We start from the raw sequence: 12,806 nt of genomic DNA, 5'->3' as shown, positions 1-12,806 counted from the left end.
AAAAGATTAAGGCTATGCCTTCCATAGGGGATGTATGGATTCCAGTTAATATCCCAATACCTTTGTTACCTGCTTGATTACATCACTGCTATAACTTGTACATATTTGTAAATGTTGTTGTAACATAGACATGTAAGTACTCATTATGGGCTAATAAGTGTGAAAAGACTTGTACATAATATTAGTAAACAGTCCAGTGTTTTGTGAAATCAAAAAAAGTTTATTGCACTTGAATTTGAATTTACCGGTATTGTGATTCTTGATACAGAGTATTAAACAACGGGCTATATTCCAGTGGATATACATGTACCCTATATTGAAGACATGACCTACTAGGCTATTTTCCACACAGGGAGTGTGAATTTCAAATGGAGTTACCAGAATGGGTGACTCCTTGAAATCTACACCCCCTGTAAGGCCTGTATGGGAGTTTCAGGTCATGTCTTCCATAGGGGCTGTATGGATTTCAACTGGAATAGCCGAATACAATAATAACATTATTAGATGACAAAATATCTTGTTCTAGAGGCCCGCCAAACTGTCCCGCCAAACTGTCCCGCCAAACTGTCCCGCATTTGGATTTTTTAGCTGTCTGCCGCAATAATAAAAAATGCCGTCTTTTGGCCACAATGAATTAATTTTGACTGAAATTAATACAAAATTCAGAAAACTTTCAAAATATGTTCAGATTTTAGGGTCATTCAACTGAAAAATAAATTAAAAATATCCCAACTTGACAAGTCTGTCCGCCCGTAGAAGTTTTTTTCTGTCTTATTTTTCCCACCTTAGGACAACAAACAAAAATGTCAGAGCACTCTACAATGCAATATAGAGGAAAAATAAATACAATCAGATGAGTCTTCAATTATGCTATAAGGGACATTTAAATCATTATTTGATTTACAAATTGAGCAGTGACCATGAAAAACTTGTACATTGCCCCTTGCACAAATAAATTGACCATTGCATGCTTCTGCCATATACAGGTCAGCCTTGATCTGGCAACAGCATGAATGGGAAGCTTTCATGTATAACATTGGACAGTGTTTAAAGGGGAAATTCATGATCCACAACCTTATCCCCACAACTTACTCCCAAAAAGTTTTTATACCATCAGAAACTTCGGACTAAAGAACTATTGTGTGCATAGCAAAAACTTTGTTGCAGATTTGGTCATTTGAAACAGATTATCCAATTCGTAATTTATGTGAGCATAACTTGTAATTTTATTGATGCACGTAGTAACAAAAAACAAATACTTCTCGCCATGTAAGCTGAACAAACTCTAAAGGTTCTCAGATGTAAAGTTCTCTGATTTCCTCTTGAAGATTTCTTAAAATCCATTTTTTTTATAAAATTCAAATAGTATTTGTGATATTGATAGCCTTTGTTTTACTCACATGGTCCACTTGTCAGTTGTTACTTTGGTCACTATGGCTCAATATGTGAGAAAAAAATGTGCAATAAGGTGTGGCATAGTAAATTGGTGTGTTAAACAAAATAACTTAATTTTTTAACTTTGTCACCAACATTTCCATTTATTTTAAAAAGTCTTGAGAACTAACATGCAAGATTCATATGTTACATATCATTAAGATTGAGTTTCTACCTTTCTACTAAGTCTAAATGCAGTAGAAGCATACCATACATGCCTCTAAATGAGGTGTTTTGTGACAAAAGAAAACATTACAACAATTATTGATCTTACAATAATACATTTTTGTACAGCTGCCTGTATCAGTAATAAGTTGCTCAAACTCCAAGTAATGTTTTTGTGGAGGGTATCTGCATTTTGTCTCTTTCGTCTAAAAGAGCTTGTATATGGAATTCTGTGTTAACGTTCAAATCTGTGAAGGGCTTTGAGACAGTGAACAGATGTGAATCATTCAATTTGCAAGATTAGCATCAGTTGCAGCAATTACGAGTAAAATTATAAAAAGTGTGAAACCAACAAGCAAAAAATGATGAACGTCAACAAGGATGTTACAAATGACCTTTGACCTCCAGATGTTGTTTCAATGACCGGTTTTGTTGTTGGTTCTGGTTCCATTCCATAATCAAATACTCCTAAAACCGCAAAATGGTCGGAGAGATCTCTAATGGATTTGCTTATGAAGCAGAGTTCCGAATCGGGATAGGTGTGGCGTGGATTAATTGCAGCCATACAAACTGGAAAAGGTTCTGAATAACGAGGGCGTACAACTTCCAAAGCAGACCATGTGGGATGCACATGAATATCGCTGTACAGTGCGTAGTCCAACCAAGCAACATAATCATCGACTTCAAAGAATATATCATTGATTTCCGTATCGTACGTGGAATCCAATTCACCAACTATGGGCGGTAGATTGGCCTCTAATGTCATCAATATATCTGCAGCGTGGTTGACATTATTGATCTTATCCGCGTTTAAATCTCCTGCGTAAATCACCGGCTCGTCTGCAGGTATGTCTTGATCCTGCATAAAAGCATGCATTTCACCGGCTTGTAATACCCGCACTTGATCAATCGATGTTCCATTCTGTGCTTGTAAATGGGTGCCAAATATATGATAAACCTTGTTTTGGTTATCAACCGTCTTTTCAATCTGCGCGTACATACAGCCTTTACCAGATACAGCATCCGCCGTACCCTTTTGAGAATTTTCATATACATGCTGTTTTTCCACCTTAATTGGCCACCTCGATGCGATAAACACCCCGCCATTTTCCGGTTTACGTGGCGTGACCGGTTCACCAACCGTTCCGGTGTAATGCACAAATCCATGTTCGTGAATAATATCGCGTATTGTTAATGAATCGTCTGCGAAGCAACCACCCATGAAAACTTCGTTGAAAACAATTACATCTACATCAGGATGGAGTTTGAATACTTCATATGGTATACGACAGGTGCGTTCTTGCTGTCCGCTTTGTGCGTACAGGTACCGTAGCTCCCAAACATTGTAGGCTAGAACCTTTAACATAGTAACTGGGGTTGGTGATGATAGAGGTTCAGGGTCAGGATATGAACACAAGACCTTAGTTCCATTCAAGCATTCTTCACCGTTGCCGCCTTTTGTATCGTTGCATATGAAGTCAAGGGCAAAGAAGCCGCAGTAACTGTCATTAGTTTCGCAGTAAGGGGCATCACCTGTAATGAAAGAAAACCATGTGTCACTGGGAGTTATAATATCAAGGAAAATAAATGTTGACACATTCCCAACACTTTACATGGGTTAACATCAATTGCTTTCCCCTCCCCCTTCATGCAATGCCATGTCTACAGTGGATCTACAATACCCTGAACTTGGATCGATTGGGGGAGGGGGATGAAGTGTGGGGCGTATAAGGGGAGTGTCCACTACATGTCCAAATACATGACAGATTTGTGTAACTCAGATGAGGGGTTGTGATACAGAGTGTGACAACTTTTTCCCCTCGATTTTAGCCCAAGAAACATGGTCCCCACAAGAGTGGAAGTTGTAGAATTTTAAAAATTTGCAACAATTATACGAAATGTATAATATTAATGGAATTTCCAGAAATAAGTGTCCAAAGTCATGTGAAACAAACAAAAACATCAAGAAATGATTGTGAACGCAGGCCCATAACCAGTTTTTTTGCAGATGCGGAATTTCCAAAATGGACCCCCCCCCAAAAAAAAATTACTTGCATGCAAAAAGTATACTGCTGTAAATTTTGAACAGCTGACTATGAAAAATTATTTTAAAATGGGCCAGAAGGACTATGAAAAATTATTTTAAAATGGGCCAGAAGCATGTAATTTCAGTTGCATGATTTTCAGTCACAAAATTTGGAGTAAAGGCTATCATGAATTTTTATATTTAGTTCGATAATTGGTTATAAAGGATATTAGAAAATGTGTTTTCCAAAAATTAGAATGCATAACCTGAAATTTGCCTTAGTACAAATCTTTGGATTTGATTGTCACAGCATAAAATATATATGTTTTTGGCCCTTATTTCCAAAAATTGCCCCAATATCACGTTTTGCCAGTTAAAACCAACTATAAAGGTTTAGGATTTAGCTAAATTTCATTTGGCAAGATTTAAAAAAAAATAGTGCTGTATTTGTCTGGATCGGGAGTACCATCAGATGCAGACAAGTCGCAGTGAAAAAAAGAAGAAATTAGATTTCTGGTTTTTTTATCACTTACCTATCCATACGTTTGGAGTTTCAGGAGGTGTACATGGATCTGTGAGAAATATACAAATTTATAAATCATTACATAATAATAAAACTAGGAGACTTTTCCTGGAATGACCAAGCTAGTTGCATGGTTCCTGTTCAAAACAAAAAATGACAAAAATGAAAGTTGCTTCATATATAATGTTGACCTCTGCCCATCTCCCCACCTTACTATTAAGGACTGCCATACATAAGGGCCTGATGCAGGATCCAAAAATGCAAAAATTACACAGTGCGCATGTTGAGGGACAAAGAAGTTGATGGCATGGCTCTTTAGTACTCAGAAATCATCGCACCATGATCAGGCCCAGATTTGGAAAAAGTGGACCTACTTTTTTGTGGGGGTGTCATTTTTGTAAAAAGTGGACCTTCTTCCTAAAAAAAACACATAGTACTTGGCTTTTTTTTTTATTAAAATACAAAAAAGCTAGCTTTTTTGCAAAAACATTTTCTTTGGCCTAAAAGTAACTCTTTACCTGATAGTTGCTAACTGACCAAGTACAAAGTCCAGTGTGTATTGTGCACTTATAGCCTACAACTATTTATATAAGTGGAGTAGATAATGATATTAATGCTCTGTGTGCTACATAAAAAAAAAGTTTTTGAAATAAGTTTTGAAATATTTTCTCAAAATATCAAGAGCTGTCTTTGAAATTACTGAACTAGTACTAACCTTGCTTGTACTCATTTTAATATATTGTTCATGCTGATTCCAAATATGGTCATGAAAATTTACATTTCTGAAATTTTTGAAAAAACAAATTGACACTTGCCATCTCAGTGCATTCGCATGGAGAGGGTTAATTGTTTATGTACAATTTAGAGCTCTGAGTTTCCCTGTTTAAAATAATTAGTGTTCCCATAACCATGCAGGCTACAATCAAGGAAATTATACTTTGACAATATGTTGGAAGTCTTGCCACTCTTGAGAGTTCAGTGAAATTAGTATAACTATGTTTGATGAGAAGTACAAACCTTCCCTTTCGCCTTCCCTCCCCATTCCCCCTCGACCAAGGGGAATATATCATTTTTCTGGATTTCTCAAATAAAAAACAAAATGCAGTAAAATGCTCGTAAAAAACAAACTCAACTAAAAAGTGTTCAACTCACCATCACATGGTACTACGCCACCATTTTGGTCAAAGAATTCAGCATTGCAACCACCACAGTAGTTAGGTTGACATTTTGCATCAGGGTATGCTGGACAACTGGTCACATCACATGGGTTAACAAAGCATTGCACAAACCCTTCATCACATTCTGTGGATTGATATAGTTGGCATTAGTGGCATAGCATCATACGGCATGGGGGGGGGGCACATTCACCATGTTCACGCAAATCAATTTGAAAATTTAGAAAATCACGTAGGAAAATTGCTGCTTTTTAATTTTTTTAAATTTTGACTAAGGACCGTTCACAAACACTTGTAAGGGGGGCCTGATGCAAAAAGGGGGGCCCTGAAAAATTTTGACCCTCCTAAGGGGGGAGGGCCCTGAAAAAAATGGCCACAAATTTTCTGGGAAAATTGAGTTTATATGCTTTTCTATGGGGTTGACCGATAATTTTCATGTCAAAAAGGAGGGCCCTGAAATTTTCGAGGTCTGTAAAGGGGGGGCCCCGAAAATTTTTTGCGATACAAATTTTTTGCATCAGGCCCCCTTACAAGTGTTTGTGAACGGTCCCTAACTTTGAGAAATTTGCACCAAAATGGTTGAAATCAGGCACGTCATTATCGAACCACTTGTTTAAGCGTTTAAAAATTTCAAAATAATCCCATTCAATTACATGGCCGACAAAGGAAATTTACTGAATTTAGAGAATGCATTGCACTCACCACCTGAAAAAAACAGGTCCTAGATATTTTTATCTATAATTAGACCAATAATAATGATTTAGCAGTTATGAGGCCTCAAGATGTCAAAAATTCCAGGGTTAAGACAACCCTTAAAGGCATATTCAGTGATTTGCTCATTCAGAATATTGTAAAAATATTCAAAATTTAGTTGTGATAACATAGCCTGCTAGCAGTGGCTAGTGGTTTAAGCTGAAAGCTATATTCTCTGCTGCCTAAAAAATTGGGAGTCAAAATAGGACAATTTTCACGAAACTGTAGAGTTTCAACTTTGTGCTGTCTTCCATGTTTTCTGCCAAATGTTTCATTTCAATTCACTTTAAGAAATTTATATACACAATTTTACTTTAGTTTACACCTTTGCTGGGATCACTGAATGGGCCTTTAAAGGTGGGTAACCTGATTGACAGCCACCCACTTTACCCCATCAAAATGCAGATACATGTATTGGTATCCGGTGAAAGCTCAAATTTTTCTCATTAACATATTGAAATTAGGTGTTCCAAAATGGTATATTTCAAAAGAAATCATCAAAAAACTGTCAAATTAGTCTCGCCTGTACTATACCACAGTTGAGAATAATTAGACAAGTTTTTTGATGATTTCTTCATAAACACCCCAAGATGGAACTTTTAATTTCAATATGGTACTGAGGAAAATAGGGTCTTTCATTTGAAATCAATATATTACATGATCATGATGACATTAATAAAAACACTGCAGACTACCTGCTTGCCTGTATCACACTGTATAAATGTTGGTAATTCCATAAGGAATTAGTCATATTTACAGAAAATATTTACATTTTCTTTTTGCATAAATGCTTGAAAGGGATGACATATTATGTTATATGTAAATTTTAAAGAATTTGATTTAATTGCTTTATATAGTTTTGCAAAGTTCACCTACCTGTATCAGCAGTAGATACTGGTGACACATTCATCAACACTACAACTATTCCAACCAAATATATTACCAATTGCACTTGTTTTCCAATCATGATGATCTAAAACTTATCATGCCAAAGCTGTTGTGAGATATCATGTATTTTATCACTTTGTATACTCCTAATAAAGTAAAGAAACTCTAACAAATCAACAAAACAAAACTGCGAATTGTAAAATTTCCTGTATTATGTGTGGTTGAAGAACACCTTTTGACTGATACTTTGTTTAACTGTCCCAACACTGTGTTGGTTATGCACAGTGTTGCCAAAAGCTCATGAACCCAAACACTGTGGAACCCAAATCACTACTGGTACTCCCGAATTCCAGAAAAATGCAGCACTCATTTTTGGAATTAAAAAATATTATCCTATTTTGCAAATGAAACAGCTAAATCCTAATCCTTTAGTTAGTTCTAACTGGCAATAAAAGAAATGTTTTAAATATTTTTGTAATTTGATGGAAAATGGGCCAAAACATGCAATTTTGTATGTTTTCTTACAATATAATTATTGTAGTCACAAATTTCTGCCAAGTCTAGGTACTCAAAGGCTAAGAGTCAGCTCATAATGTTAATATTTTATGTTATTTTTTATAATATGGTTATGTAAAAGTTTAGAAAACTGTGTTTTCCAAAAAGTATAATGCATAACTTGAAATTAGTCTTTGTACAAGTCTTTGGGCTTGATTGTCACGGTATACGAAAAGCACACTTAAAACGCATGCTTTGCAAAACAGCACAATATATTTTTTTACTCAAAAAAAGTGCATGCTATATTTTTCTGGAATTAAATCATCAAGCAATCACTAATTTTTGTTTTCACCATTATTTGAGACAACACATAGCCATAAATGGTCCCAAATGATGTGCCATGGTCAGGACACCCTCAGAGTTCGAAATAGGGCCGGTCAGCCGGCCATTGGCCTTTAACTTTTTGGCCTGGCCGGTAACTTTTCTGACTGGCATCTAGTTGCTGGTCGGCTGGCCGGTAACTTTTTAAGGTCAGGCCCAGTTGGCATGTAACTTTTTGAGGCATATTTCGAACACTGGACTCACACCCTGTATTTCCTTAACCATTGGTTTCTATAGGAAAGAAAATGTTCACAATTTTGGTAAATTTTTTTTCAAAAATCACCCAATTAGGCTGCTAAATTGCATCTTTGGCAACACTGGTTATGATTAAATTCAGTTGCTGTAATCTGCCATGGCTCAGTATACAACTTTTCTTTGACTTTGTACCTTAAGGTGACATGGACCATTAACATTCTACATGTGGGTGTCGACTGCATGCATGCCAACTACAGTACATCTACATGACATAATTATTTAGAATCATCATGAAAATTGCATTAAAATAAGTACAAACAAGCCTAGCAATGGTTCGCCGGTTTTTGAGGAAACAGGACTTTTAATGTTGACTCCCATATGCATGGCTTGCATGCAGAGCGTTAACATTAACCCTTTTTGTCAGCGGCTGCTTGACTATTCTAGGAAAAGTGAGAAATTTTTGACAAAAATGATCATAGGACATTCTTGCACGCAACCAACAATTATGCTATTCCATGACCGTAATCTTCCACACAGGGAATGTGCAATTTAAATGGGATTACCTAAATGGGTGACTCTATTTGAAATCTACAGCCCTTTGGTGTGTTGGCCCTTGGTGGCCCTTGTCCTTGATGTGGGGATCCATAATGTTGTGGCCCTTGATGTGGGGGCCTTAATTTGGAGGTCCTTGATGTGGTGGTGGACACCATGATGATGTGGTGGAGGCAGAGGCATAGCCAGGACTGTTTCAGGGGGGGGCAAGGCAAATTTCCAGGGGAAAACTTTGATGAAAATGGTCAAAATGGGCTAAAAATTACAAAAAGGCCTCTCACACAGAGGGGAGGGGGGGGGGGGGAAGACTTCTCACAGGGGGCCGGGGGAAAATGCCCCCTGGTTACACCACTGGGTGGAGGAGGCCAGCTGGACCTGTGTGGAAAAGTAAGGTCATGTCTTCCATCTAGGGATTGTATGGATTTCAACTTTAATATAGCACTCCCAGTTGCACCTTTCACATAATTTGCTATTGTGAATTTTGAAGAAGATCAAAAAACTTTCAATAACTGAGTTACTCCGGGGGGTACTCAAGTTTGGTTTGGGTAGGGATGTGCCTCAAGAATCTGAAAGTGCACCCACCCGTACTATATAAATTATTAAAACTCATGAACCCAAATTAAAATTTTACCCAAATTTAATGCAAATTGCCAATATTTGTGGCACATTTCACAAATTTTTGCTACAGGTAGGTGAAAGTAGGCTATATTCAGAAAAATAAGGAACATTTTGAAAAAATTCATATGCCAAAATTGACCTAGAAAAATGAGGTGTCATTGCTATACCAATTACCAAATGGCTGAAAATGAGACGCATGTTTGCCCCCCCCCTGGTCACTCATTTGTACTGTAACCCCAATAGGAATTTGAAATTTTTTGAATTTTTTTTTGAAAAATAATGAAAAATGGGGTAATTCGGTGAGAGATTATCAGAAATGTGTCTAAAATTTTTGAAAAAAGGGCGTCTTTTGGTGACCTTCCACCTTGGACAACCACTTTTATTTTCTTATTTGGAACACTTGACATGACATGTTTGGGCCAACATCGATTCAAGGCTGGTTTACATACTATTTGTTTTCTCCATATTTATCTTTGTTAATTAATCATCTCTTTTAAAAGGGCATTTTCGTGATCCACAGCATCATCCCCCCCCCCCACTCTTCTCAAAAAAGTTAAGATTTTTATATCACTGGAAACCTCTGGCTACATAATAATCATGTACAAAACATTTCTTGCTGATTAGGCCTAATTCGTGCAAACGAAATTACAACACATTGTCTATGGAGTAGTGCAATACACATAATCACGCATAACTCGCAAACGCAAAATCGGAATCAACTGAAATTTTTGGGAAAAGCTTTTTTCGTGGATATCTACTGAAAATGTCATAAAAAGAGGATGCTAGGATCACGAAATACTCCTTTAAATGCTGATATAAATGCCCAGCATGCACATCAAACCACCCTCCATCTGCATAACATGATTACTTACTGATAAAGTGCAGGGCACAAATTTGAATAATGCCATAAAATTGATAACAAAGCGCCTCGTGCTAAATTCTAAGCCTTCTCCGGGAATTCCTTTATGTCTTATACTGAGATTCAATCTGATATCATGCGCATATTTTGAGGGGAGGGGTGTGACTGCCCCGGGATAAAAATAGGGGGGGGGGGGTAGCAAAAAAGAATGGGCGGTAGAAGAAGAAGGAGCTGCACAAAGAATTATTAAAGAAAAAAGGGTGGAAATTATGAAAAAGGTTAAAAAACTGAAGACATCTTTTAAGTGTTATCTACTAAATATAGCATTAAACTGTTATCGACTGAAGATAGCATTTGAGTGTTATCTACTGACAATAGCATTTGAAAGTTAGCATTTGAATGCTACCTTTAAGTTATCTAGGTAGCATTTGAATAGTATCTCCTGAAGATATCATATGAGTGTTATCTACTCTAGATAGCATGTGCGTGTTATCTTTCGAAGATAACATGTGAGCGTTATCTACTGTAGATAACATTTGGGTGTTATCTACTGAATTTAGCATTTGTAGGTCTACATTTTCTGCTGCTGAAGACAGTAGGCCTATAAGAACTTGCATTAGGGCATTTAGGGGGCCCTACTGAAGACATCTTTTAAGTGTTATCTACTAAATATAGCATTAAACTGTTATCTACTGAAGATATCATTTGTGCATTATACTACAAAATGCATAAGTGTTAGGCTACCTTTTGAAGATAGTATTCGAATGTTATCTACTGAAGATGGAATTTGAGTGTTATCGTTGAAGATAGCATTTACGTGTTATATGATGACGATATAGCGTTTGCATGCTATCTACTGAAGATAGCATGAGCGTTATCTATTGAAGATAAATTTGGAGTGTTATCAACTGAAGATAGCACTTGAGTATTATCCACTGATGATATAATTTTGGCATTATCTACGGACTGGGTTCGGTTATTGCCGGCAAAACCCTGTTTTGCAATTGCCGGTGGCAAAAACCTGTTTTTGCCCTTTTTTCCCTGGTTTAAACCGGCAAAACTGGCAAAAACTCACATAAAGTCACTCAAATATTAAAAAGTAATACAGAAAGCACACAATTTTTAATGAATCATTCACAGGGGCGTAGCCAAAGATTTTTGTATTTTACACTATTTTGGCCCATGATCGGGTTGAATTTTGGTAGAAAAGAGGCTCCTTTAACACCCCTTTCCTTTGCCCTCCTGATTTTCTCTTTCATTTTTTGTCGGGGGGGGGGGGCACTCTGCCCTGGCTACGCTACTGATCATTCAACATATTAAATGCACTTGAGCAATGAAAATGCATGCCTTTAATTTGTTAAAGCTATATTATAACATTTGCTGGGGAGAACGCCCTCAAAAAAGTTCAAATTCTGGTTTTTACATGAATGTACTATGAGGCCTAATGTACTTTAGTCAATAAAGATATCCTGCAAAAATCAAGACTTTAGGTGCTGTAGTTTTGTCAAAATCCGAGATTTTGTGGTTGTGGTTAGAGTTTAGGTTAAAGGTTCGATTATGTTTAGGGTTAGGATTATATTAGTGTTCCAGGAGGACAGTTGGTTCTGGATTAACATGATTAATGTGTTTACAGATAAGTTGAGAAATGCTGAAAAAAACTTCCTTTTTAAACCATTTTTTCATGAAAACGAAAGCCATCAATGAATTAAAATATAGCTTAAAATGCATCCCGAATCTAAACTAAATAACATATGCACTTCAAAATCTGTTGAACATCCTATACTCTCTTTTCCACTTAGAACCCCCGGGATCATAACTGAAATCATGCAATAGCGTTGCACTAGCTTTTTGTAGGCCCTCATAGGCCTACACTTTAACTTTATCCATACCGTTGTGCAGAGCTATACTACTACTCCACTCACGTCGGATTTTTGTCCCGACCGGTGGGGACAGATAATTAATAAGGCCAAATAAAAAATAAACATGTTTCACGTCCCCTCCCGCTTCCTTTTTTGAGATTTCTTCAATTATTTTTTTATTTTTTGAAATTCAGTTATAACTTTTCAAAACATAGGGCCTAATGTCTAGGAAGAAGAGATGATTTCTGTAGCCTTGCTAATATACAAGAAACACTTTTGGAAGGTACCGAAGATAATGAGAGGGGGCCTAACTCTCAGAACAACAAATAAAAAGAGGCCTCCTCCTTTTTCCAGGCATTATTGTGTACGCTAAAACAGCTCTAATGGGTATTTACACCGATTTGGCAAATGAAAAATAAAAAATAAAAAGCCCCCTCCTCCTTTTTTTTCAAAAATCCGGACGTGAAACATGCTTTTTATTTTACTTGGCCTAATGCACAGCCTCTAAATAGCATCTTCTCGGGCATCTTCTGTCAATACGGCGCGGTGCAACTGAGACCAGAAAAAAAGTGAAAATAATTCGTGTAATCCACATTATTTTCAATCTAAACGATATAACTCGCAAATTTCACCAATATCTCCAACTGAACAAAAAAGTGCCGGATTGCGCGAGTGGTTTACAAGCCCAGGGCCGAGATCCGACTCGAACCCAGGCCCCAGGCATTGAATTCAATTCTTTGAAGAGCAGTCAATAAATTTGAGTACGAAGTAACCACTATGCTACGCCAGCACCTCAACGTGACAGCATCATCGGCACTATATAAAGACTATTCTTTTTATTTAATTTATACTTATTACTTCCTCTTTTTATTTCGTGATTCCA

The 12,806-nt window shown here is 36.8% G+C and overlaps 1 protein-coding gene across 1 annotated transcript; it reads right to left on the bottom strand.

Annotated features, from left to right (window-relative positions):
* Positions 1-331: 331 nt before the first annotated feature.
* Positions 332-4,512, bottom strand: LOC140146513 (sphingomyelinase C-like). Its single transcript, XM_072168387.1, has 2 exons — positions 4,159-4,512; positions 332-3,132 (listed from the first exon to the last, which is right to left on the bottom strand). The coding sequence occupies exon 2, from the start codon at positions 2,963-2,965 to the stop codon at positions 1,931-1,933; it is 1,035 nt and encodes a 344-aa protein (XP_072024488.1). The 5' UTR covers positions 2,966-3,132; positions 4,159-4,512; the 3' UTR covers positions 332-1,930.
* Between the last annotated feature and the right edge of the window lie 8,294 nt (positions 4,513-12,806).

This window comes from Amphiura filiformis, chromosome 2 (assembly GCF_039555335.1).
Source record: "Amphiura filiformis chromosome 2, Afil_fr2py, whole genome shotgun sequence".
Classification (NCBI taxonomy): Eukaryota; Metazoa; Echinodermata; class Ophiuroidea; order Amphilepidida; family Amphiuridae; genus Amphiura; species Amphiura filiformis.
The sequence above is the reverse complement of the archived record's forward strand: the minus strand, read 5'-3'. Positions and strand labels throughout refer to the sequence as shown.

Excerpts from the sequence above, each read along its gene's own strand:
- LOC140146513 (XM_072168387.1), bottom strand. The coding sequence starts at position 2,965 with ATGTTAAAGGTTCTAGCCTACAATGTTTGGGAGCTACGGTACCTGTAC.